The following is a 22,288-nucleotide window of genomic DNA, read 5'->3' on the forward strand; positions in this document are numbered from 1 at the left end:
TTAAGATTTAAAGGCAAAATAGATTTTTTGATCCTTAAATTTTGACAGAAAAATTATTTTCTTAAAATTACCTGAAGTGCTGTTACTGTTACAATATTCAACTCCCTTTCGTTTATTCTGAGGTGTGTCACATGTAAGAATTTTTAAAGTATCTGAGAATCTGAAGAAGAAAATATGTAAAAGAAACAAAGATAACATTCTATTAGAATTAAAGAGGCATAGCTACAGAAAGGAAACGAATTTCAAATAGTTCCATATTAAAATCCTTTGGGCCAGGTGCAGTAGCTCACATCTGTAATCCTATCACCTTGGGAGGCTGAGGTGGGAGGATCACTGGAGCCCAGGAGCTATGATTGCATCACCACACTCTAGCCTGGGTGACAGAGCGAGACCCTATCTCCAAAATAAAGAAATAAATAAAATAAATCAAAGTTTACAGGAGGATGTGCATAGGTTATGCAAATAATACGCCTCTTTTATACCTAGGACTGAAGCATCCTTGGAGTTTGGTATCCACAGGGGTCCTGGAACCAACCACCCACAAATACCAAGGGACAACTTCGTAATTTTATTCACCAAACACAGAGCCTTTGAAATTTTTGTTACAATAATTTTATTATAAAAGTTTGACTAATAGGAAGAAATGAAGAAGGAAAGAGGGATGAAAGCAAAGGGAAAAACTGATTAAAATTGGCTGAGGAAAAGGTACGTTCATAATCATGAGGAGTTTAGCCTCTATTTCAGGAAGTAAAATACCTGGTATTTACTTGGATACACAAAAGGCAATTTAAGGTAACCCTGTTCAGTAGAACAACCCTTCACTTTTGTAAGAGTAATATTGAAACTGCAAAAGAAATGGGATTTTGTAATCGGGAAATTACCTACACTTCAGGCTGTACTGCAGGCTAAAAATATTGCTTTCCCCATATGTGGTAAAAAGAATGTGACCTTATTCTGGTGCCAACAACAGGGGCAGCAAAAGTCATATGATTTTTATAATACCTCTAATATCACTTCTACAATCTGGGATACTGCTGCTACTGACTGACATTTACTGAGCAGACATCGTGTGCTGGGCACAGTTGTAAATATTTTACACATTCAGTTCTAACTTAATTATCTTAACAACTCCATGAGGTAGGTGTTATTATTATTTTCATTTTAAAAGTAAGGAAATTGCCCAGGCGTGGCAGCTCATGCCTGTAATCCTAGCACTCTGAGAGGCCTAGGCGGGAGGATCACTTGAGCTCAGGAGTTCGAGACCAGCCTGACCAAGAGCGAGACCCCGTCTCTACTAAAAACAGAACAAAATTAACTGAGCATGGTGGGCGCATGCCTGTTATCCCAGCTACCCAGGAGGCTGAGGCAGGAGGATCACTGGAGCCCAGGAGTTTGAAGTTGCAGTGAGTTATGATGATGCCATCGCACTCTAGTGGGACAACAGAGCGACTCTGTCTCATTCATAAATAAATAAAATTAATTAATTTAAATAAATGAATGAATGAGTGGATGTAAGGAAACTAAGACTTTGACCTTATGTCTATGTTATTAAAGGAACTCAAAGAGTACAAAAATATATTAAGAAAATAATCCATCTTCCCACCCTCCTGGGTCATGGCTATTAACTGTATATCTTGACACAGCTATCCCTACAGCAATGTATTTTAAATATTATCACAATTAATTTCTATAGAATTTCCCCTTAAAATTATATTTAAGGAAGGCAAAGGGAAAAGAATTATAACAAGTTAATGGGAAGTCAGTCGGAACCTTAACCACGTGTTTTGGGCTCACAGAACTGCCAGCCCAGAAAAAATGGAGATGAAGACAAATACAGTAAGTCCTCACTGAACAGCATCAATGAAACATCATTAAGTGAAACAACTACAGCAGCGCCTTAAAGTACATCATTTTGTTCTACATCATTTTGTTATAATGTTGGTAAGGGAGGACTTACTGTATTTCTGTTGAAAGATGACTTTCACACTTTTTAAAAATGAACAAAACATGGGAACTTAAAAGTTCAACAATGGAACTGACAATAAATAAGGGTACGTCAACATAAGAGAAAATCATATACATTAAAAGTCTTGTGTACAGCTAACTGTTGGCAAATTATTAACTTGGCAAATATTCATGACACAATGTTGAGTAGAAAAAACAGGTCACATAACCATATAAATAATGGTCTCAAGGATATTTTTAAATAAAGGAGCTATGTAAATTATATGTGTGCATATACGAAGAGAAAATGAGACATTAACAGTAATTATATTTCCAAGTATAAGTCATATTGTTTTCTTCTTGATAGAAGTGACAGTCATTTTAGAAAAACTGGAAAATATATTGAATATAATTATAAAAAGATATAAAGAGAAAACTGGTTAAAAATTTCCTTTTCCTATTATTTTTCAGTTAATAGAGAAAAGAGAACAGTTAACTTAGAATTTTAAGAACTGACTTTCTTTTACTTAATGTAGAATGAATTTACGCGATTTACGTTTCAGGTAGTACACAATGACATTCACTATTTCATACATATTCATGAATATACAATGGTTTGATGCTGGTACTACATACCTGACATTGCTGACCAAAGAAGAAAGAAAATACTGATATTCTTCGGAAATATGTTTTGACTGTAGAGGAAAAAATTTGTTATCTTCAGCAACCTCCAAAGCCACACGCTTTCCTATTTTTGATGATTTATAGAGCCGAAAATTTCTATTTCTTGTATAAACTCCTACATCAAAAATTAATAAAACAAAATTAATACATGTTTTCTATCACTAGTTTTACAGTCAACAAATATTAAATTATTTTTGTACAGCATTACCAGTAGAAACTATTATTTTCTATACACAGCTATAAACAAAATTAAAGCCACATAGGCAGTCCCTGGGGTTTCGAAGAGATAAGTTCCTGAGAATGTTTTTAGGTCGGGTTTGTATGCAACTCAGATCCCCAATGAACAGTGCACATACAGTAACAGTAATGACAATAAGAATACTATAATGGTTCATATGTAGTAACAGTAATACACTGTAATACTATAATAATAATATTACTACTACTGCCCCTGTACTATAGTAAGAAGTTACAGAAACTACTGTGCTCTTTAAGATCTGGGCTAACAGGAAACGTTACACTTATTTTGATCTTCTAACCAAAACAATGATAACCTTTCCATTTCAATAATTAATCCACTATGCTGCTCAGTAATAACTGATGCTTGCCTTTCCCATGTTCCATTATCCTTATTTTACCCTTTATAATTGTTCTGACAGTCGAGCAACTAAAGCCTGATCTTTCGCAATGAATGATGGCGTCAGGCCTTTCTCTAAACAATTATTTCTACTTTTGTTTCCACTGTAATCACTTTTCTCTCCACTGCAGACCCCCCTGGACTTGCAGTGGACTTTCACTTTGGAGGCACGGTCGTAAGGGTAACACAAACTCACAAAATTGACTGAAAAAGTTAAGTAAAAGTGACGCTATACGGAAACAATGAGACTAGCCATGATCGTGTAGATGCTGCGCCAATGAACCACTTATGCCATGAGGCCTGTTTACATGCACGGAAGAAACTAGTTCCCGAATTATTAATTTAACTATTTAATTATAAATTATCCTTATGGGGAGCCTTAGGAACCCATTTATAAGTACAAAATGCCGAAAGTCAGGCAGGCCTGGTGAGCTACTTCTTGTCTTGGGTGGTGTGGTGACAAGGGGCATCCGTTCCACAAGAACGCCTTGACCCAGGTACTCACCAATTACGTATTTTTCTATACGAATGTTGAGCTTCAGTCAAAAAGTTTCTTAAGAAGATTGTGTCATGTACTATTAAATCTCTGAACTTCCTGAAGGACAGTTTAGGGAATGATTACGTGCCATGCTCTTTTGGCACGTAAATAAATCTGGGTATGCTCCTGAAAATATTTCTTTCAAGAATGTCAAGGAAACTTCCTTGCAGGTCCAGTAACCTCACTTCCAAGGACAGAGCTGCCATGACCCCAGGGATTCTGTCCGGGGTCTCTAACACCGGGGTAGAGTCGAGCATATTCACTGGCTAACGCTGCTCTCCCTGCACTGACTTTACGCTATGCCCTAGTTTACCAGACTAGTCCAACCTGGAGATGGCGTCCTGCTAATAAAACAAAACCTGTCATTTGGAAGAATGCTTCCCTACGTGTAACTCACATGATTGTTCTACCTGGCACTCGTCTTGACTGTATTTCCAAATTCTGGCATTTGATTGCCAGAGGTACTAGAAAGATACACAATACACAGGAACGCTTCTCTAATCTTGGCGCCACTGTTGCCCTGGGAGTCTTGTGTATAACTTAATCCTACTTCCCCTTAACTGTTGGACATTGAAGCTCTCGGAGGTGCTCAGTCTAATGGCAAAAATGCTGCTCTTACAGCTTTTTAGCTTTTCAAGAAAGAAGGTGGGACCTCAGTATAAAAACGAGGTTTAGTTCACCAAATTGGAGCTGTTGCATTCGGGGTCCTGGTTGGCCTGTGTGTCGAATTAGGTTGCAGTCCTGTCAGCCCAGCGCATCCTACATGCTCTGGTTCCGAGACCAGGGCCAAGCAGAGCCAATGTTGAGTTGAAGAAGTCACAAGTTTGATCACAGCAAGAAAGCTGAAGAAACAGCTCCTGCCACCGTCACAGAGATCTTTAGTGAAGAGCACACCCAGGCTTACTGTGCTACATGTGAACTGTTTTTATAGTGTGTCTGTTTTTAAAATTTATGTAATCTAATTTAACCTCTCAGCAGTGTTGGAGGGTGCTGGTCCAACAGGCCCCTGTCAAAACTCCCTTGACAAGCTGGGCATGGTGGCTCACACCTGTAGTCCCAGCTACTCAGGAGGCTGAGGTAAGAGGACTGCTTGAGCCTGGGAGTTCGAGGCCAGACTGGGCAACACTGCAAGACCCCATCTCTAAAATTAAAGACCAAAACAAGACTCCCTTGACAGGAATCCTCTGGACACTTAGAAGAGAAGCCAGCCACAACCACTGTCTTTTGGAGCTCGGGCCAGCCTGGTGCTTATGTTCCACAGGGACCTCTCCAAGGTCTCTGAACAGAAACCTAGTAGATTCCCAGCCCCTGAGCTCACTGGTCACATCCTGTGAGTGGCTGGACTGTCACTGTGGAGCAGCAGCGGATGCGAGAATTCTGAGCACAGTAACTAGTGGCACTGACATGTTTCTCAAAAAAGTACCCACGACAGTCTAATAGAGACAGCTGCCAATTTTACTTACCTAGATCCACAAAAAGATGCTTTTCTCCCATGTTGCTCTTCACAACTAAAAACGAAAGCTCAGGACTGCTGTGCTCAGCTGACCCCCTCCTCTCCAGTTTCTCTGAATTGAACGTCCAGCTCTCTCCTATATCCTTATCTGTGGATGTTTTGTTAAAGGCAATTCCTTGTTCTATTGGCGCTTCAGAGAAATGGGGAGACGCATGGCCTGCTGTCTCTGGAAGGCTACTGTCATCCTCATTGGCAATTAAGTGAAGAGCAGGCTGCAAAATTTTTCTCACAAAATTACCTAAGGAAAAAAGATACAATGGTTAATCTGATTCTTTTTTTCCACAAACCATAACTTAAGACCTGGGCACAAAACTACACGTGACGATTTCACACACATAGTAAGCCTTCTTTTCTTCATTTCTGAATCTGAAACTGAGCTGTCACCATAAACTATAACATGCCTCTCCTGCTACTTCCTTCCTCTTATGCAATCTTACTTTTTCAATTCCTGTGGACGTGGGAGCTTGGTGTCAGCTGTAAACAAATCATAAATGAAGGGAAGGTTGGTTTGAGAAGGTGTGTCAGCGTTGCCAGTACGGGCCTGAGCCTAACATGCTGTCTCCAAGAAAACAGCACTTTTATTAATACAAATTGAGTGGAGTTATCTTCACAATCATTGAGTAAAGAACGGAGGGTTCACAGGAGGAAACTGCTGCTGAGGAGCTCTGAGAGAACCTCTGCGACTCTTCTGAAGTCAAGACGTTGCAAATTTCTCAGGAGCTTATTCTCTCTCCCACCTGCTGGGACATCCCCCCCAAGGCCAGACTTCCACAGCTGGCAGCTCCAAGGTGGTAAAGTGGTTGCTTCTCCCACCACGCTCGAACTGGTCACGGGATGGGCTATGGCCTTGGAGCTGGAGTCCACAGCTAAAGCAATTCAATACGTTTATTGTACTTCAATGTTTATCCTAAGAACTCTGAACAATAGGGGGTCCTATCTGTACCATGAAAAGTACATAAGACAATCTAGGACTTCTTTAAACTTACATATATTATTATACGATGAAATCCAGTGATAATTTGGCTATTAAGTTGCTTTGTTAGGTAGTGAGGGATTCCGGGTCTCCTAGGGATGAAAGTGGGTGCTGTTGCCCCCGTCTTGGTCCTGCCCAATCCCAATTCTCCATACCAGGGACAGGAGGGAATACCCTACAAATCTGCCAATCAGAACGTGGCACACCAGAAGCAACAGAGTGCAGAAGACTCTCTAGCCTACAGGCCAAGCATCACAGGTACCACTGAGTACGGAAATTGAACTATAACAACCTGCATGCATAGTTTAGGCTCAGGTCATATGACTCCCAATTGTCCGATCAAAGTGGTTCCTTTCTGCACCCTTCCTTCTGCTCTCCCTTTGCTGAGACAATGGGTCCTGTTGTCATCTGTGGTGTATGCACCATGCTCTGTAAACCTATGTCTTGCTCTTGCCCTATAATCCTATCTTTCTCTCCTCAGTAAACCTCATTTTCACGCTTGCCTAGCTTTGGTGTGTCTGGTCATTCTTCAGCCATGGGCGCGCCAAGAACTGACATTCAGACCTGACATTTAAAACCTGACAGCTTGGTGTGTAACAGTACTGGAGAAATGCAATACTGTAGGAAAAAATTAATTTTAATCTCTAGAACCATTATAGTCTGGGTTTATTCCTCACTTTAGTCACTAGAAAAGCTTCAACTCTTAAATCATAACTTACGCATGCTCTAAATTCAAAATTCTCCTTCTCCAAATTAGAGTTAATTACTTCCTTACTAAAAGAAACAAATCCAATTTCTTACAAAGCACTGAATGTCAAAATGAAAGCAAAAGCATTTGATCTTGGCAATGATATGCCTCTGTAGACATGACTGCTTCTAGAATGTGGCAGAGAAGGTAAACACTGAGTGAAAAGAAATCACAGTATCAAAGGACAACAAAGCAACATAAACATAAATTGATAGAGTTAATTTTCCTGGAAACTTAGAATTACATCTCCTAGACCCTAGGCAATAAGGTAAGGCTGGCATGGTGGCTCATGCCTGTAGTCCCAGCACTTTGGGAGGTTAAGGAGGGAGGATCACTGGAGCCCAGGAGTCCAGGACTGCAGTGAGCTATGATGGTGCCACCGTACTCTAGCCTGGGTGACAGGGTGAGACTCTGTCTTAAAAAAAAAAAAAAAAAAGGCCGGGCGCGGTGGCTCACGCCTGTAATCCTAGCACTCTGGGAGGCCAAGGCAGGTGGATTGCTTGAGGTCAGGAGTTCGAGATCAGCCTGAGCAAAAGTGAGACCTCGTCTCTACTAAAAATAGAAAGAAATGATCTGGCCAACTAAAATATATATATATAAAAAATTAGCTGGGCATGGTGGCACATGCCTGTAGTCCCAGCTACCCAGGAGGCTGAGGCAGGAGGATCACTTAAGCCCAGGAGTTTGAGGTTGCTGTGAGCTAGGCTGACTCCACGGCACTCACTCTAGCCCTGGCAACAAAACGAGACTCTGTCTCAAAAAAAAAAAAAAAAAAAAAAGGAAAGTGAACGCATGGTTGCAGAAACGGCTGTGAGGGTGGCACTGAGGCAGCCAGTAGGACTTTGAGACTTGGCAGGGAGCTCATGGCCAGGACATGATGACAGTCACCAGCATCAACACTAACACACTGGCTCCCAGCAAACTACTCGGCTTCCTACTTCCCTTCTCTCATCGCCCCCAGCCCTCATTAAGACAGGCACTACCTTATTAGCTGGAATAACTCAAAAGAACTAATCATAGAAATTTCAGGTAGGATGGCAAACTGGCAGAAGCGTATTTTTAGGTAGATCAAATTCTGTGACCTCTTACATGCAATTTACTTTCCCTTTCTGCAAGGCTGACCATGGGCACTGGAAATGCCATCAGGGATACACTGAGGGAGAGGAATCGGAGGGAAACCGTTGCATACTTCATAATTCTCGGCATCTCTGACTCTAGCTGTTCATAGTTTTAAAGGCAAGCACCTTAGATGATACCCCACTTTCCAGGCCTAAGTCTCTCATTTTAGCCACACTAGACTCCCAGTGCTCCCCAAACTAGCAACGCTTTCTTATCACTATACTTTTGCTTATGCTGTTCTCTCTGACAGTAAAGTCTTTCTTACCTTTGTTTGTATGATGATACCTTATTTAAAGCCCAGGTTGAACATCATCGGCTTTCAGAAGATATCTGTAGCAGAGACTGCTAGTTACCTTGCAAATTTCTATTCTCCTCTTCTTCCTGAGCAATAGATTCTCAGTTTTTAGCCTGTGCCTAGTAGTTGCAAACCAGAGTGTAAAGAGTAAATAGGGCCGGGCGCCGTGACTCACGCCTGTAATCCTAGCACTCTGGGAGGCCGAGGCGGGTGCATCGCTCAAGGTCAGGAGTTCGAGACCAGCCTGAGCAAGAGTGAGACTCCATCTCTACTAAAAATAGAAAGAGATGATCTGGCCAGCTAAAAATATATATAGAAAAAATTAGCCGGGCAGGATGGCGCATGCCTGTAGTCCCAGCTACTGGGGAGGCTGAGGCAGGAGGATCGCTTGAGCCCAGGAGTTTGAGGTTGTTGTGAGCTAGGCTGACGCCACGGCACTCACTCCAGGGCAACAGAGCGAGACTCTGTCTCAAAAAAAAAAAAAAAAAGAGTAAATAGGAAGCAAAGAAATAGCTTGCTTAGGACTCTGCCTCCACACCCTGACAGCAGGTCCTCTTTACCATCCATGCATTTACTCAGCAAATGTTTATTTAACACCTACTTGTAATTCTTAATGTTGCAGTTGTTCTAATGTTAATATCATTGATAACAATATTATTAGTATGTGCTAAGCTCTGGAAATGTAATAGTGAATAAGAGACAGTCCCGCCCCTAAAGAAACATTAAGTAGAAGAGAGATGACAAAGGGGACAGGAAATGGCCTCAGGAAGTGGTAAATACTTTCCCACAATGAACACTGGATGCTCTCTGCAACCCAGAGGAACTCACCTAACTCTTAGAGTTTGGATGTAAAACAGCTTCTCAGATGACTTGATAGCTACGCTGAGTCCTAACAGACCGGGTGAATCTGGAGGCACACCTGTTTTGGCAACAGCACCAAAATGTGCAAAGGCCCAGGGAGCTGAGAAAATGTGGCCACAGTGCAAGCAGGTGAGAAGGGCAGGGGGGTCAGAGATGAGGTGGGAGCACAGGGGACCTCGCAGTGCACCCTAAGACAGCTGTGCTTCCTCCTGAAGGCAATCAGTGACCACCGAAGCATCTGAGGCAGCAGTGTCACCAGCTCACTCCAGCTAGCTGACGAAATAAGTGGGTTGAGACATACTGAGGTTAAAGATAACACTAACATTTCTGCTTGAGCACACATCACAAGAGAAGGTTTTGAGGAGAACACGGAGAGCTCAGCGCAGGACACGCTGAGTTTGCAGCGTCTGTGTGGGGAAGTTTGGCAGCCAGTTGGCTGCAAGGGTCGGGCATCTAGGACAACAATCTGGGCTGAAGATAAAGATTTGAGAGTCAACAACACAGATGATCATCAAAGCCATGATAGCGGATGACTGTCAAGGGTAAGGATAGAGTGAGAAGACGGTCAGGGACAGATTCTACAATTACTAACATCTAAGGGATGAGAGGAAGACACAGAGAAGGAACATCTCACTAAGCTAACAGAAAACAGGGGGATAAGAAGGAGCCCTGTGTACATGGCACACACTAGGTCTCTGGGACCAATGTTACCCTAAATCTAGCAATTAGGTTCCTGGCTTTTATGCCAGTCCCTTGGTGACCATGTTTATGCTTTACCCTAGGTGGCCATGAAACTGTAGACACTTATAGCTCTGAAACGGATGACCTGTCACCCGAGCTTCAGTCAATCGTTTGCTGTTTGGACCCAGGAATACTTGCCCTATCCTTGCCTTGATAAACACTCAGGATTTTGGCTTCTATTCAGACTCTGGTTTTTGGTATTCCCATTCTGCCTACGTGTTCTCTTCTGGACTGACTCTGTTTTACACCTCAGCCTGTATCTCTAAATGCCCGGTCCTGGGACAAAATACTCAGGTCACACTTTCAGCCTTACGCATCTACACCTCCCAACCCTGAAGTTCGGCCTAGAACAATAAACAAGTCTTCCTTGATATGACCTGGGACCCAAGTCCCAAAGCAAGGCTGAAGAAAAGGTCAGAAATCCAGATAAGAGGCGTGATAGATAAGGCTTGAAAACAAAAGGCCTCTCACGAATAATCAGAAAACTGAAATGGATCCTGTTGGAGCAGAAACCAGTACCAGGACATGCACGGCCATCCCAGTATCTATGATGAGAGGTGCTAATGCCAAAGGTGTGCTGAGTAGGTTAATGTGCCCGGAACAGAAGGATAAGTCTAGAGCTAAGGGCAAATCCTGAAAACATGAAAAATCACGTTTCCTTTTTTTAGGATAGGTTCCCAACCATAAAACTTGATAAGTACTTACAGAATTTTGAGAGGAATAGGAAAATATGAGTTTTTAATACAACTCCATGATTTTTAAAAACAGTGTACTTACCTACATGAATGTTATCTTTAAATGCCACATCATGGAGCTGAAATATTAAATGGCGGCTAAATTTATCATCGGTGCTAGAATCCAAGTTCAAAACATCTTCAGCTGAACAATTAACACTATATAACTCTTGAAGCGCTTTACACACATGCTGAAAACACAAGTTAAATGTAAATAATTTACACTTTTTGTTTTAAAAATTTTCTATGAGCAAAATTCAAAAGTCTTGGTACAAGTAAGTGTAATGAGAAATAAATAGATTTTGATTCACTATCAGAATTTCTACAATATAACAATCTTACCAATTTACTTAAAAATTGAAATATATTTAAATTATTATACATGTTTATGTTAAAAAAATTCATAGGTTCCCAAGATTAAATCACAGGGCTGGGGAGAAGGGTGAGAGGAGGCGGGGGAGGGGCAAAAAACTACCTAATGGGTATAATGAACACTATTTGGGTGACGGGCACACCTACAGCCAGGACTCAAGCATTACAAAAGTGATCCATGTAACCTAAAACATTTGTACCATATTAATATTTTGAAATAAAAAATAAAATAAAATGGGTCATCTACAAAATTGTTATCCAGTTAACATCTAAAAGAAAAACTGACTCATCAATAAATGTTAATAGCTACTCTGAGGCCAAATAATAGTCAATACAATTTTAATACAACTTTATGCAATACAATCTTAAAATTTCTTTGGAAATAATTGTAATAGAACTTAACTGCATAAGCGCATATTATTCCTTTTTTAGTAACTCCTGGTTGACATAGCTAAGTCAAAAATAAATACTAGAACTACATTCTTTTCACTTGGTTAAAAATAGTGGTAACTGTGTTTGTAGAAAAGGTTTTACCAACAGCTAGCTGTAGAGCCTTCGGTAGGAGTTAGTCTCATCTAAGTCTTAATTTCCTCATTTTTGAAAGGATAAGATAAAATATTTTCCAAAATCCCTGCCAGCTGAAAAATTCTAATACTATTTTCAGTCAAAATTTTCTTGAGGTTTATCTCCATACCCAATTTTCACAGTAAAAATTACTTTGCCTAGCCTTTACCAGAATCAGCAATTTGTAATGAAAATCAGAGAATTACTACATAATAAAAAACAGAAAATTCCCAAACTGCCATCTTTTTCAAAGCTTTTTTTTACCAGATAGAGTAATATTATATTATAAAATATATGAACATAAATTGAAATCTCCTTCCTTTTCACAGTTTACTTATACAAGTGATACTGAAAAATCAAAGTCAAAGGAAGAGTAGCAAGAAAATGGAGCAGAGATAGGAACCTACATATTACAGAGGCTGAGTTCACAGAGTCAATGAGTAAATGAATGAAGAGATGAATGGCTCGAGAGAAGGAGAAAAACTCGAGTGTGCCATGTACCTCAATGAGTAATGCAACCATCTTTTTCCCATCAGCTCCTGGATTGGCAGGTTTCTTAAATTCTAAGTCGAAGTAAAGTTTGCATACAGCATTTTCAGGAATAACTTCATAGCAGTGCAAGAGATTTTTTCTAAATTGAATAATTCAAGATGATTAGACTTACGTATCTTATACCTTTTAAATCATCAAAGTTGATCTTTTATCTCAAGTATGGTGTTAACTTTGCTTTAACTACATACAAGTATGAAATGACATGATAAAGTCAACGTGTTTACCATAGGTTTATGGCCCACAGTAATAAGAATTTCCATCAAACAAGATGTAACAATTGTATTCTGTAACATTATTTACCTGGAAAATACAATCTCATAGTGTTTCTTATTCTCAGATGATTCTGCTATTGTATAATACCTCTATATTTGTTTTTGGTCTCACCATGAAACAAATTTTGAGAAAAGAATGTTCTTTCTCACACTGGGATCCCAGGATCACATATTCTCGGGATTCCCTGAATTTTCTATGAGAATTTTTAAATTTTTTATTTGCATTAGGAAGATAATATTGTAAAAATTCGTTAAAAAAATTCTGAATCACCTGACTTTAATAAGCTTTCAATGTTCATGTCTTCAGTTACCTTCTTGCTGGCAAGAAGAGAACCGACTTTGACATGGGTTAACAACGGAAGCTGACTTAACATGTAAATGATAATCTGGGCTAAGTGACGCTCAGATGGCATCCTACACAACTAAAGTATCTGTAGTAATTTGGAAAAGGAAAAGGGATAGGGGGATGTATTATCATGCAGCACAGGTAGTACAGGAACTCACTACTCACCACACACACACACACACACACACACACACACACACACACATGGCCTGGAGCAGTCAGTACCATATTAACATTGCAAGATGAGATTTAGTTTCAGCAAAACATGTCATGATTTTAATTCAACTCTAATGTTGCATGTTTATAAATATAAATAAATTTAGTTTTAAATTTGAAGCTACTTAAGCAACACTGTAATAAAAGGGTTTTTTCCCTACTCCCACCCAAAATACTTATAAGTCAATACAGAGCATCCACAACAATTTGGTCTCTTTTTCCATACATTTCTCAAGTCTGAGAAACAGCTGAAGAGATCACTCAGTTAAAATAATAAATAACTTAAAATGATAAATAATAAAGATAAAGCAGATATTTCTTTATTATTAGATAATTAATAATATAAGTATTCACTTGTGCTTTATAGTACGCTTGTTTCCAAAAGAGAAACTTCAAAATTCCCTTTGGGTGCATCCATGTATGTGTGTATGCCTATGGTTATTTTCTCCCGGCACCTGGTGAGATAATCAAGTGTTGCTGTAACAGGGGAATTCCAGAACTCAATTCTAACAGTAAAGGAGTTGATAAGGAAAACCCCCATCTATTACTTAGCACAGCGGCCACCTGAGACCCCCACCCCTCACAGAAGACCCACATTAGCATAATACTAACCTAACACCTGGCCCATCAGCATAATACTAAACCTATTACCTGCTGCAGACACTAACCTATTACGGCAGGCATCAGACACCTGAGATCCCTCCCCTTGGATCACCCCAACTTAATAAAAATGGGAAAAATTGGGTAGACAGGGCTCAGACTTTGGTGGCGAGACTCCCTCTGAGCCCACTGGCGAATAAACCTTGATTCTCCGACTCTCTGTGTGCCGCTCGGTTTGTCCTTGGGACCACTCGCTGTAACACAGTAACTAATCATGTGCTCAAGAACTGTGAAAGCCAATTCAGCCTGAATTAATTTCATCAAAACTATTAGATGAAGGAAATGCAACTTTAGCTTAAATGTGTTTTCTGTTACACACTACTTACCTGGATTTATAGTAAAACCAAAGTTCAGTATAGGTTGTTACAAGGTAAATACGTTGTCCATCTTCCACTTTGCATTCCAAAGCAAATACATGAACGTCCTATGTAAAATCAAAAATAATATTCAGAAAAATTCACAAAATGCAAACCTAAATTCAGCTGTTGCTACTAAATGTTCATAAAGAATATCATTCAAATTTTCAGAAACTGGAATTTGAATACTTACTAAAAACAGGACAGTCACTACATCTATACCATTCAAAATCTAATTATTTAATTTTTAATCATTCACATAATACATGCACAAGGTAAAAATAATTTGAATATGCAGATTAAAAAGAGAAAAATAGAAAAATCATTCTTTATTACTCTAGTTTGACTTCCTAAGATAGTTTTATTTCTTAGTTTATGAAATTAAACTTATTTTTCAAAACTACCTAAACAGTATTATAAATGATCTGAGCTAAAATTAATTCTCTGGTACATATAAAATGTGGGAACCAATTTTTTTAAAGGTTAATTACTATGGCAATGGATTAAATACCACTGTTCATGACTGCTGCCATAATTTCTTCCAATAATGGAATATATACACAAGTTCTTTTGTTTCCACTTAGCTAAAGGTAGCTGGTGAGCTTATTTTCATGCATGAGAAATGACACAAGGACTCAGGTGCTTGACTCTATCAAAAATCTTTTTGAATGAATTTTAGACTGGTGATTGGGAAGTCTGGCAAGCATTTACTCTTTTTAAAAATTCAAGTTCAAATGAATCTGTCAGTATTTTAATTTCTGATGCCTTAATTAGGTTTACAAAAAATGGTAAGAAAGATAACTCTTTTATTTCCTAAACTATTCTTATGAGATTTGCATGAGTGTCTCTTTCCTGGGAAGAGGGATCTTTCTTTCTAAGACTTCTAGCACTTTGAGCTTTTATAATAGCATCAGTGATCAGACTCACAATACATTTATGTTAGATTTCATATATGAATCCTATCTTTTCTACTTCTTTATATTCCCCCCAGTGACCAACAAAAAAAGAATGTGCAATATACATCTGTTGCTTGATTTGTTGTTTTTTGAGCACCATGCTCTTTGCAAGGCTGGCATGTAGCAAGCACTTCTTTCTCCCACTTACTTAATGTATTGGCAATAAATATGGTCATCCTTGCTCTAAGCATAATCTTTAAATGTCATTACAATTTTTTTTTTTAAGAGAGGGTCTCACTCTGTTGCCCAGGTAATAGTACAGTGGCGTCATCATAGCTCACTGCAGCCTCAAACTCCTGGGCTCAAGGGATCCTCCTGCCTCAGCCTCCAGAGTAGCTGGGACTACAGTAGCGTGCCACCACACTTGGCTAATTTTTTTTTATTTTTCACAGAGACAGGGTCTCACTATGTTGCCTAGGCTGGTCTTGAACTCTTAAGCCTCATGCGATCCTCCCACCTCAGCCTCACAAAGTGCTAGGATTACAGGCATGAGCCACTGAACTCAGCCTATAATTTTTTTAAACTAACTGGCACTAGATATGCCATTCTTTTTCATTACAAATATAAACTACATGGTTATTGATTGGTAGAGATATTTTTTCTAAATCACATGATAGTAAGGTTGCCATTAAATTCTCTTGGTAGAGTGCACAGCCTGAACTGAAGAAAAATAATAGATTTTTGTTATTGTTTGAAATCTTAAGTTATAGTAGCTCTAAAAAAAGAGAAAGAGAATGAGGTAATTACTTCTTTACAGCTTCTAACAAAATTAAAAGCTTGAGTTTGTCGATGAAATAGTTTCCAAATGGAGGGTGGTTCTTCTGGCTTGGATAATCTTGGTTTATACAGTGAGGACAACGGTTTCCTCTCATAATGAGATGCTCGTTCTTCAATTTGCTTCAGTTTTGCTTCCCATTTTCCATTCATTGGTTCCGAAGTATGGGGAAAATAAATCCTATCCCATGCAAGATTTCCATCAATTACTACTAAAACAAACAAAAAAGGTCATTAATTTCCTTATTTAGAGCATATTCTGCTTGATAAAATTTCAAAACTCATTTCCTGGTTTACTTTACATTTTATTCTTTGCATGCAGTTTTACCATAGAATAAGAACAAGGTTGGTTGTCAGAAATCCTTAGATTCTGGCTCTTCCATCTAATAATGTGATGACCTTGGACAAGTTAATAAAACTCCCTGAATCTTAGTTTCATTAACTGCAAAACAGGAGTCAGTATCTTCTTAAATACTTTACATACTTACCTTGAGGATAAATGTGGTAAGATACATACGCAAATGTTCTCTAAATTACAAAGCCTCACGTAAAATATAAGTGCTTTTTGTTTCTTTACGGTTTTTATTATAACCATTTTATTGCATCACACGCTACCTACCTGGCCCCACTGGTACTACCACCTCACCCACCATTCTTCTGCTATTATTCCCAGTGCAGAATTCATTTCTAAACATCAATATGCAACTCCTAGTTCCCCATTCCTCTGTTTCTTTCCAGTTCTCCTCTTCTCTCCCAGCACGACTTGTTTCTTTCAGTTGGGAGAATAACTCCATGTGTGAATGAATGGAGATCATGATATTGGCTAGTTTTGGGCGTCTATGGTGATTTTTCTTTCCATACAATACTTCCATGTTTGCCATGCCAAGGTAAGGGGCCACGCAATACTCACCCAATTTGGGATTAAGATTTATTTACAAAGGAAAAAGGATGAGTTTTTAGAAAGTTGGGGGGGAGGGGCTTACACTGTAGATTAAAAACAGCCACAAATCCCTTGCCATTTTTCCCTTCTTAGATGAAGAGATGTCATCTAAGCTCACTCTCATACAGGCTCTGGGCTTGGCCATATCATATGACTTGCTTTGGGCCAATGTCACATTGACAAATGTGAAGCAAACAGAGGTTTAATATGTGCTTTTGCATCAGATTCGGTTATCCTGGAGTCCTGCCCTGAGACTGTCATGCTATATATGGAGAAGAACCAAGGCATCCCAGCCAACAGCCAGCATCAATTGTTAGGTATGTTGAGTTAGGCCATTTTGGATCATCCAGCCACCATCTGAATTCAATGCCCTAGGGAGTCCAGGAGAGACCTACAGAACTGCCCAGCCAACTCACAGAACTGTAAGAAAAAATAAAGCCATATATACATATATACTTTTTAAGCCAGTGAAGTTTTGGGCTGGTTTTTACACAGCAACAGGTAACTGATATAGTTCTCCTCTTCATTAATATCATCTATGTCATAATTTACCTATGTGGAAAACAGATATATTAGGGTTTTTTAAGCAAAATAATAATATATACTAAAGCTTTTAAGGGTAAATTCCTTTGTGCTTATCAAGTTGACAATTATTTTCTTGAATTTTAGCAGAAAACTCTGTAGCCACACAAACTCATTGGCAAATAATATATTCCCTGGAAGGAAAAACAGAATCTCCCTAAAAGATTAAGAGAGGGTAGAAATATCATGACCTTGGTTAGGGATAAAGGCATATTATTCATACATTTCAAATTTGATATCAATCATAACAGGCCTAAGAAAGATTATTCTCTCAGAATTATACCTAATCTACATGAAAATTATTAATTATAAACCAAGAAACAGAAATAGAATCCTAAAGGCATCAATGTAAATTTCAAAACAGCTATGCCTAAAATATGATTTTATTGGAGGAGATGGAAAAATTTTGTAAAAAACTGCTTAAACTTGTCAATACAAAGTGATATGATATGGCTCCTTATTTCTAGATAGATTCTAAGTGTTCAGTTTACTTTAATCTGCTTTTAGATAAACCTAATTGAGAAACTGACTTCTTTCTATGAAACTTACTTTTAACAAAGTCCATTGTTTTATTCATATCTGATTTCTTCAGATATGCAACCATATCTGACAGAATACAATCATATCTGAATCACAGCTAGTATCTAACCAATAACTGACTAGAAATCACTACGTGGATTTTCACATTTGGAGACACTGACATCAGGAAAAATCTTCTTGATTTTGTAAACTCCTGACAGGACCATGGGAATGTGTCATACAAGAATATTGTGGAGTCACTATGAAAACCAATTTAATACTCACTGGATGGGGGAAACCTGGAGCATCAAGAGAGGAAACAAAAGAGAAGTTCAGTACGTGTCATGCCCCTGTGAGCTTTGCACAGCTTGACAATTTTAACAGCTGGGGTGAGGATCAGAAAACAACTGGTACTCCCGCTATTCCACCAGGAGGGCTGAATGACAAAAGCAAAGGAAATGGAGACCAGGAAGGCATCTGGCATTCTAGCTGGGGACTATCATATTCCTCATTCTTACCCTCTGGGAGAGTATGTCACCATATTAGAAATGCTTTTAATTCCTGGTGGGAAAGAATGCTGTCTTTCTTTTATTTAATTGTGTATCAAAACTCCTTTTCACTCAGGAACCATAACTATTTTTGGTAATAGTTTCCAATTTCCAAATGAAAATACTTACTGTATTTTAAAAGAGTAGATTTAAAGAGCTCTATTCGCTACTTCTTAACATTGCACCAAATGCTTATTTAACCATGTTCCATACCAATTTTACAATTAAAGGTGGTCAAGCTAGAAAAAAGGCTGGGTTAGTCTTTTTTTAAAATAACTGTAGTGGGAGAAAGGGCAATTCGGATGAAAATGGGGCGATGACTCAGAACTAAGGAGCCCTGGCTTCTCCGGGTCTATGCCCAGACTTGCCCAGCTGTGACACTTGATGGCCTGGTTCCCAGGAGCAGCTGGACTGGGGTCACCAGCTCTATCATCACTGGCTTTGGGGGGTGGGGGGAACTGAAGCTGGCCTGGCTATGGGAGGGAGCTCACTTCTCCCTCAATTTGTATTCCTCGGCTGGGTGCAGTGGCTCACACCTATAATCCTAGCACTCTGGGAGGCCGAGGCGGGTGGACTGCTCGAGGTCAGGAGTTCAAGACCAGCCTGAGAAAGACTGATACCCCATCTCTACTAAAAATAGAAAGAAATTATCTGGCCAACTAAAAATATATATAGAAAAAATTAGCTGGGCATGGTGGCGCATGCCTGTAGTCCCAGCTACTCGGGAGGCTGAGGCAGGAGGATCGCTTAAGCCCAAGAGTTTGAGGTTGCTGTGAGCTAGGCTGATGCCACGGCACTCACTCTAGACCGGGCAACAAAGCGAGACTCTGTCTCAAAAAAAAAAAAAAAAATTGTATTCCTCAACTCCAACTTCTCCCTCCATCCTGAGATTAGATTCATCAGTATTTTGTGTTTTCTGGCAATACTCTAGTCCTAGTATTTAGTAATATTCTGGTAATTGACAATGTTTTCTTAATATAATTCCTTTTCTGGCCCCTTGCAATGCATTTATACCATTTCTCCCATGCTAAAGTATTCATCAAAAAGTATGTTATCCAGGGCCAGGCGTGGTGGCTCACACCTGTAATCCTAGCACTCCGGGAGGCTGAGGCGGGCGGATCATTTGAATTCAGGAGTTGGAGACCAGCCTGAGCAAGAGTGAGACCTCTGCTAAAAAAATACAAAGAAATTAGCTGGACAACTAAAAATATATAGAAAAAATGAGCCAGGCATGGTGGCACATGCCCATAGTCCCAGCTACTCGGGAGGCTGAGGCAGTAGGATCGTTGAAGCCCAGGAGTTTGAGGTTGCTGTGAGCTAGGCTGATGCCACGGCACTCTAGCCCGGGCAACAGAGTGAGACTCTGTCTCAAAAAAAAAAAAAAAAAAAAAAAGTATGTTATCCAAATTCATTTACAGAAATATAATTACATAAGTTTACTACCCAGGTTAATAACATCTCTTTAAAAAATGAAATACAATAAATGACAATAAATAAATAAAATACAATAAATGACCAAATTTTCTTTTTATTCCTCACTTTAGTCACTTTCATTTGGCTATGAATGCTTGAACAGAAGTAACTCGTAGTTAAATTTCCCAAAAGCCTCTTGTAAGAGGTAAGAAAACATATGGCAATACATTGTTGTTTTCCAGTTCCTCCTGTCTATCCTCCCCACAGGATCTCCTATTCAAACAGCACATCTTAGCCAGACTAATCACCCTTAAACCACTTTCGTAACTTTTCAGAGGGATACTAATGATTCATAATGTGAACTAAAATAAAATCTTAAGCCTCCCAGCCAACTGAATGGACCCCCTTCTTGGCCAAGAGGATCCCCCCACAACCAAAAAAAAAAATCTTAAAGCTGAGTTGCTGGCCGTGAGGAAAAGGGAGGTCAGAAATGCCCTGTCCCTTTTGGAGTTATTCTGTGTAACAATAAGATACAAAATCATTAACAGGCTTAAGGCCATGTAAGACCAAGTTTAAATCCACCTGCAGGTCATCAATCTACTCAACAGATCACTGAGTTCCTGCATAGGTTCTAGCTTGTCTCTGATTAACAGACTTCCTTAACTTAAAACATTCTAAGCCTTTCACAGCTTCATTTCCTTAACCAATTACAAATCAAGGAATCTTTAAACCTACCTAAAACCTGTAATCCTCTGCTTCGAGATGTCCTGCCTTTTTGGGCCAAACCAATGTATGCCTTCCCCGTATTGATTTATGATGACTTTACATGTAATTCTGATCTCCCTGAAAGGTATAAAACCAAACTGTGGCCCAACCACAGCGAGACCACTTGCTCAAGGTTTCTTGGACGTGGCTCTCTGGGCCATGGCAGCATGTGTTTGGCTCAGAATAAACCTCTTTAAATTATTTTTAGAGTTTGGGTTCTTTTCCATTGATAATAGCATCACTTAATTCACCCTACAGTTTACCTCGTGAAGTCTAAGCTCCCCTCTAGAATCTGGCCCTCAGTCACTTAGCTGTTTTATTTCTTAACGTTCATGTTCCGACTTCTCAGTAAAAACCTCTTCCCCGCTCCTGGAGCTCTCCAGAAGCCCCTTTGCACATGTTTCTCTCACCTGGAAGGCCTGGCGTTGCCCTTCCCGGAGTTGTCCCCTTCCTGGCTCAAATCAAGTTGTCACCTTTGGTACACCTCTGTAAAGAGAAATTACTGGGCTCAGTCAGGAAAACACTGCCTCCGGCCTATTTTGTGCTATGATTAAAATTTCTCCAGAGTAAGTAAATTAGCGTAATTTACAGGAAAACAGAAAACTACCGCTGGTGCTTTATCACTTTTGTAAGACAGTTTAGCACAGGAAGTGGTCTGGCCCTCAGAATGGGGTAAGGAGGTCTTGTTCAACATGTTACACTAGTCCCCACCTGGCGAATCACGGCCTGGCCAAGCCACTGGTAGGTTTCGGAGGGAATCCTATTCCTCAGTTTTAAGGCAACAGAAAAATGACCGCCAACCACTGGTCTTCCCCCAATTGGTAGGGATAAAAAAAAAGGCCTAAGTTTTAATCCTACAACTCTCCCTTTAGCAAGAGCTAACTACTTAACCTCCTTAAACTTGGAGAGGGACCGGAATCCCTACCCTGAAGGATGGTTGAAAGGACGAAATAAAATGTTATTACGGAAATGTAAAAGCACGGAATAAGCACTCAAAAATGGTAGCCACATATATAACTCTGTATATTTATGTACGGAATATAACCTCTGACTCATACCCGAACAGACACAAATGCTGGGACAGGCTGGTTCTACCATGAGGTTCCTGACTTAAAATGCTACGAACTCCTTGAAATTTGACGCAGAATTTGTGCTCACGTGTGTTGGTACAGTCTCCTGCGAGGATTCACAGTTGGTGTCAGGCTCTGAAGCAAGTTCGTGCCGCAAAACAGGCCGGGAACCAGCAGGGCAGTTAAGGCTTTTGATTTCAGGGCAGGGAACTGGGGTAACCCAAGGACATGCGAGGGGAAGCAGAGATTACCAGTGCCGGCCGGCTGCCCGCATTCCCGGAGCTCGCGCGGGGCGGCAGCGCCCACCCTGGCCCTCTTCTCAGCGGGGCGCACCCCGCCTCCCTCCCCCGAGCTGCTCACCGCCCGCAGGCGCCAGGCGGAAGCCGCGTTCCCCGGGCTGCAGACGCGGCGCGGGCCCCCAAGCGGCGAGGAGGGCGGGGCGCGCCGCAGCGGGAAGGCGGCGCCGATCCCGGCGGGGCGGGGTTCGAGCGCGATGGAGGGACGTGTCAGGGCGGAGCAGGGCGCGCGGGGCCGAGAGGGGCGGGCCGGGGGCGGCGCCGGCGGGCCCGGCTCCCGAGCTCTCCTCCTGGGGCCGC

The 22,288-nt window shown here is 40.3% G+C and overlaps 1 protein-coding gene across 8 annotated transcripts in view; it reads right to left on the reverse strand.

Annotated features, from left to right (window-relative positions):
• PRIMPOL (primase and DNA directed polymerase) overlaps positions 1-22,078 on the reverse strand; it is a 31,940-nt gene extending 9,862 nt beyond the window's left edge. For 4 of the 8 annotated variants that reach the window (XR_006735415.1, XM_045552410.1, XM_045552406.1 and 1 more), the window contains exons 1-9: positions 21,781-22,078; positions 21,033-21,108; positions 15,829-16,067; positions 14,096-14,193; positions 12,225-12,354; positions 10,831-10,978; positions 5,267-5,554; positions 2,581-2,743; positions 72-160 (exon numbers count right to left, since the gene is read on the reverse strand). Coding sequence is in view for 7 of the 8 variants with exons in the window: in XM_045552410.1 (XP_045408366.1) it covers positions 72-160; positions 2,581-2,743; positions 5,267-5,554; positions 10,831-10,978; positions 12,225-12,354; positions 14,096-14,193; positions 15,829-16,008 (1,096 nt within the window). In the remaining variant the exon portion in view is untranslated. Of the gene's footprint in view, positions 1-71; positions 161-2,580; positions 2,744-5,266; positions 5,555-10,830; positions 10,979-12,224; positions 12,355-14,095; positions 14,194-15,828; positions 16,068-18,181; positions 18,392-21,032; positions 21,109-21,780 lie in introns of those variants that run through there. The other 4 variants (XM_045552411.1, XM_045552405.1, XM_045552407.1 and 1 more) reach the window with 3 other exon arrangements.
• Between the last annotated feature and the right edge of the window lie 210 nt (positions 22,079-22,288).

Source organism: Lemur catta, chromosome 5, assembly GCF_020740605.2.
Source record: "Lemur catta isolate mLemCat1 chromosome 5, mLemCat1.pri, whole genome shotgun sequence".
Classification (NCBI taxonomy): Eukaryota; Metazoa; Chordata; class Mammalia; order Primates; family Lemuridae; genus Lemur; species Lemur catta.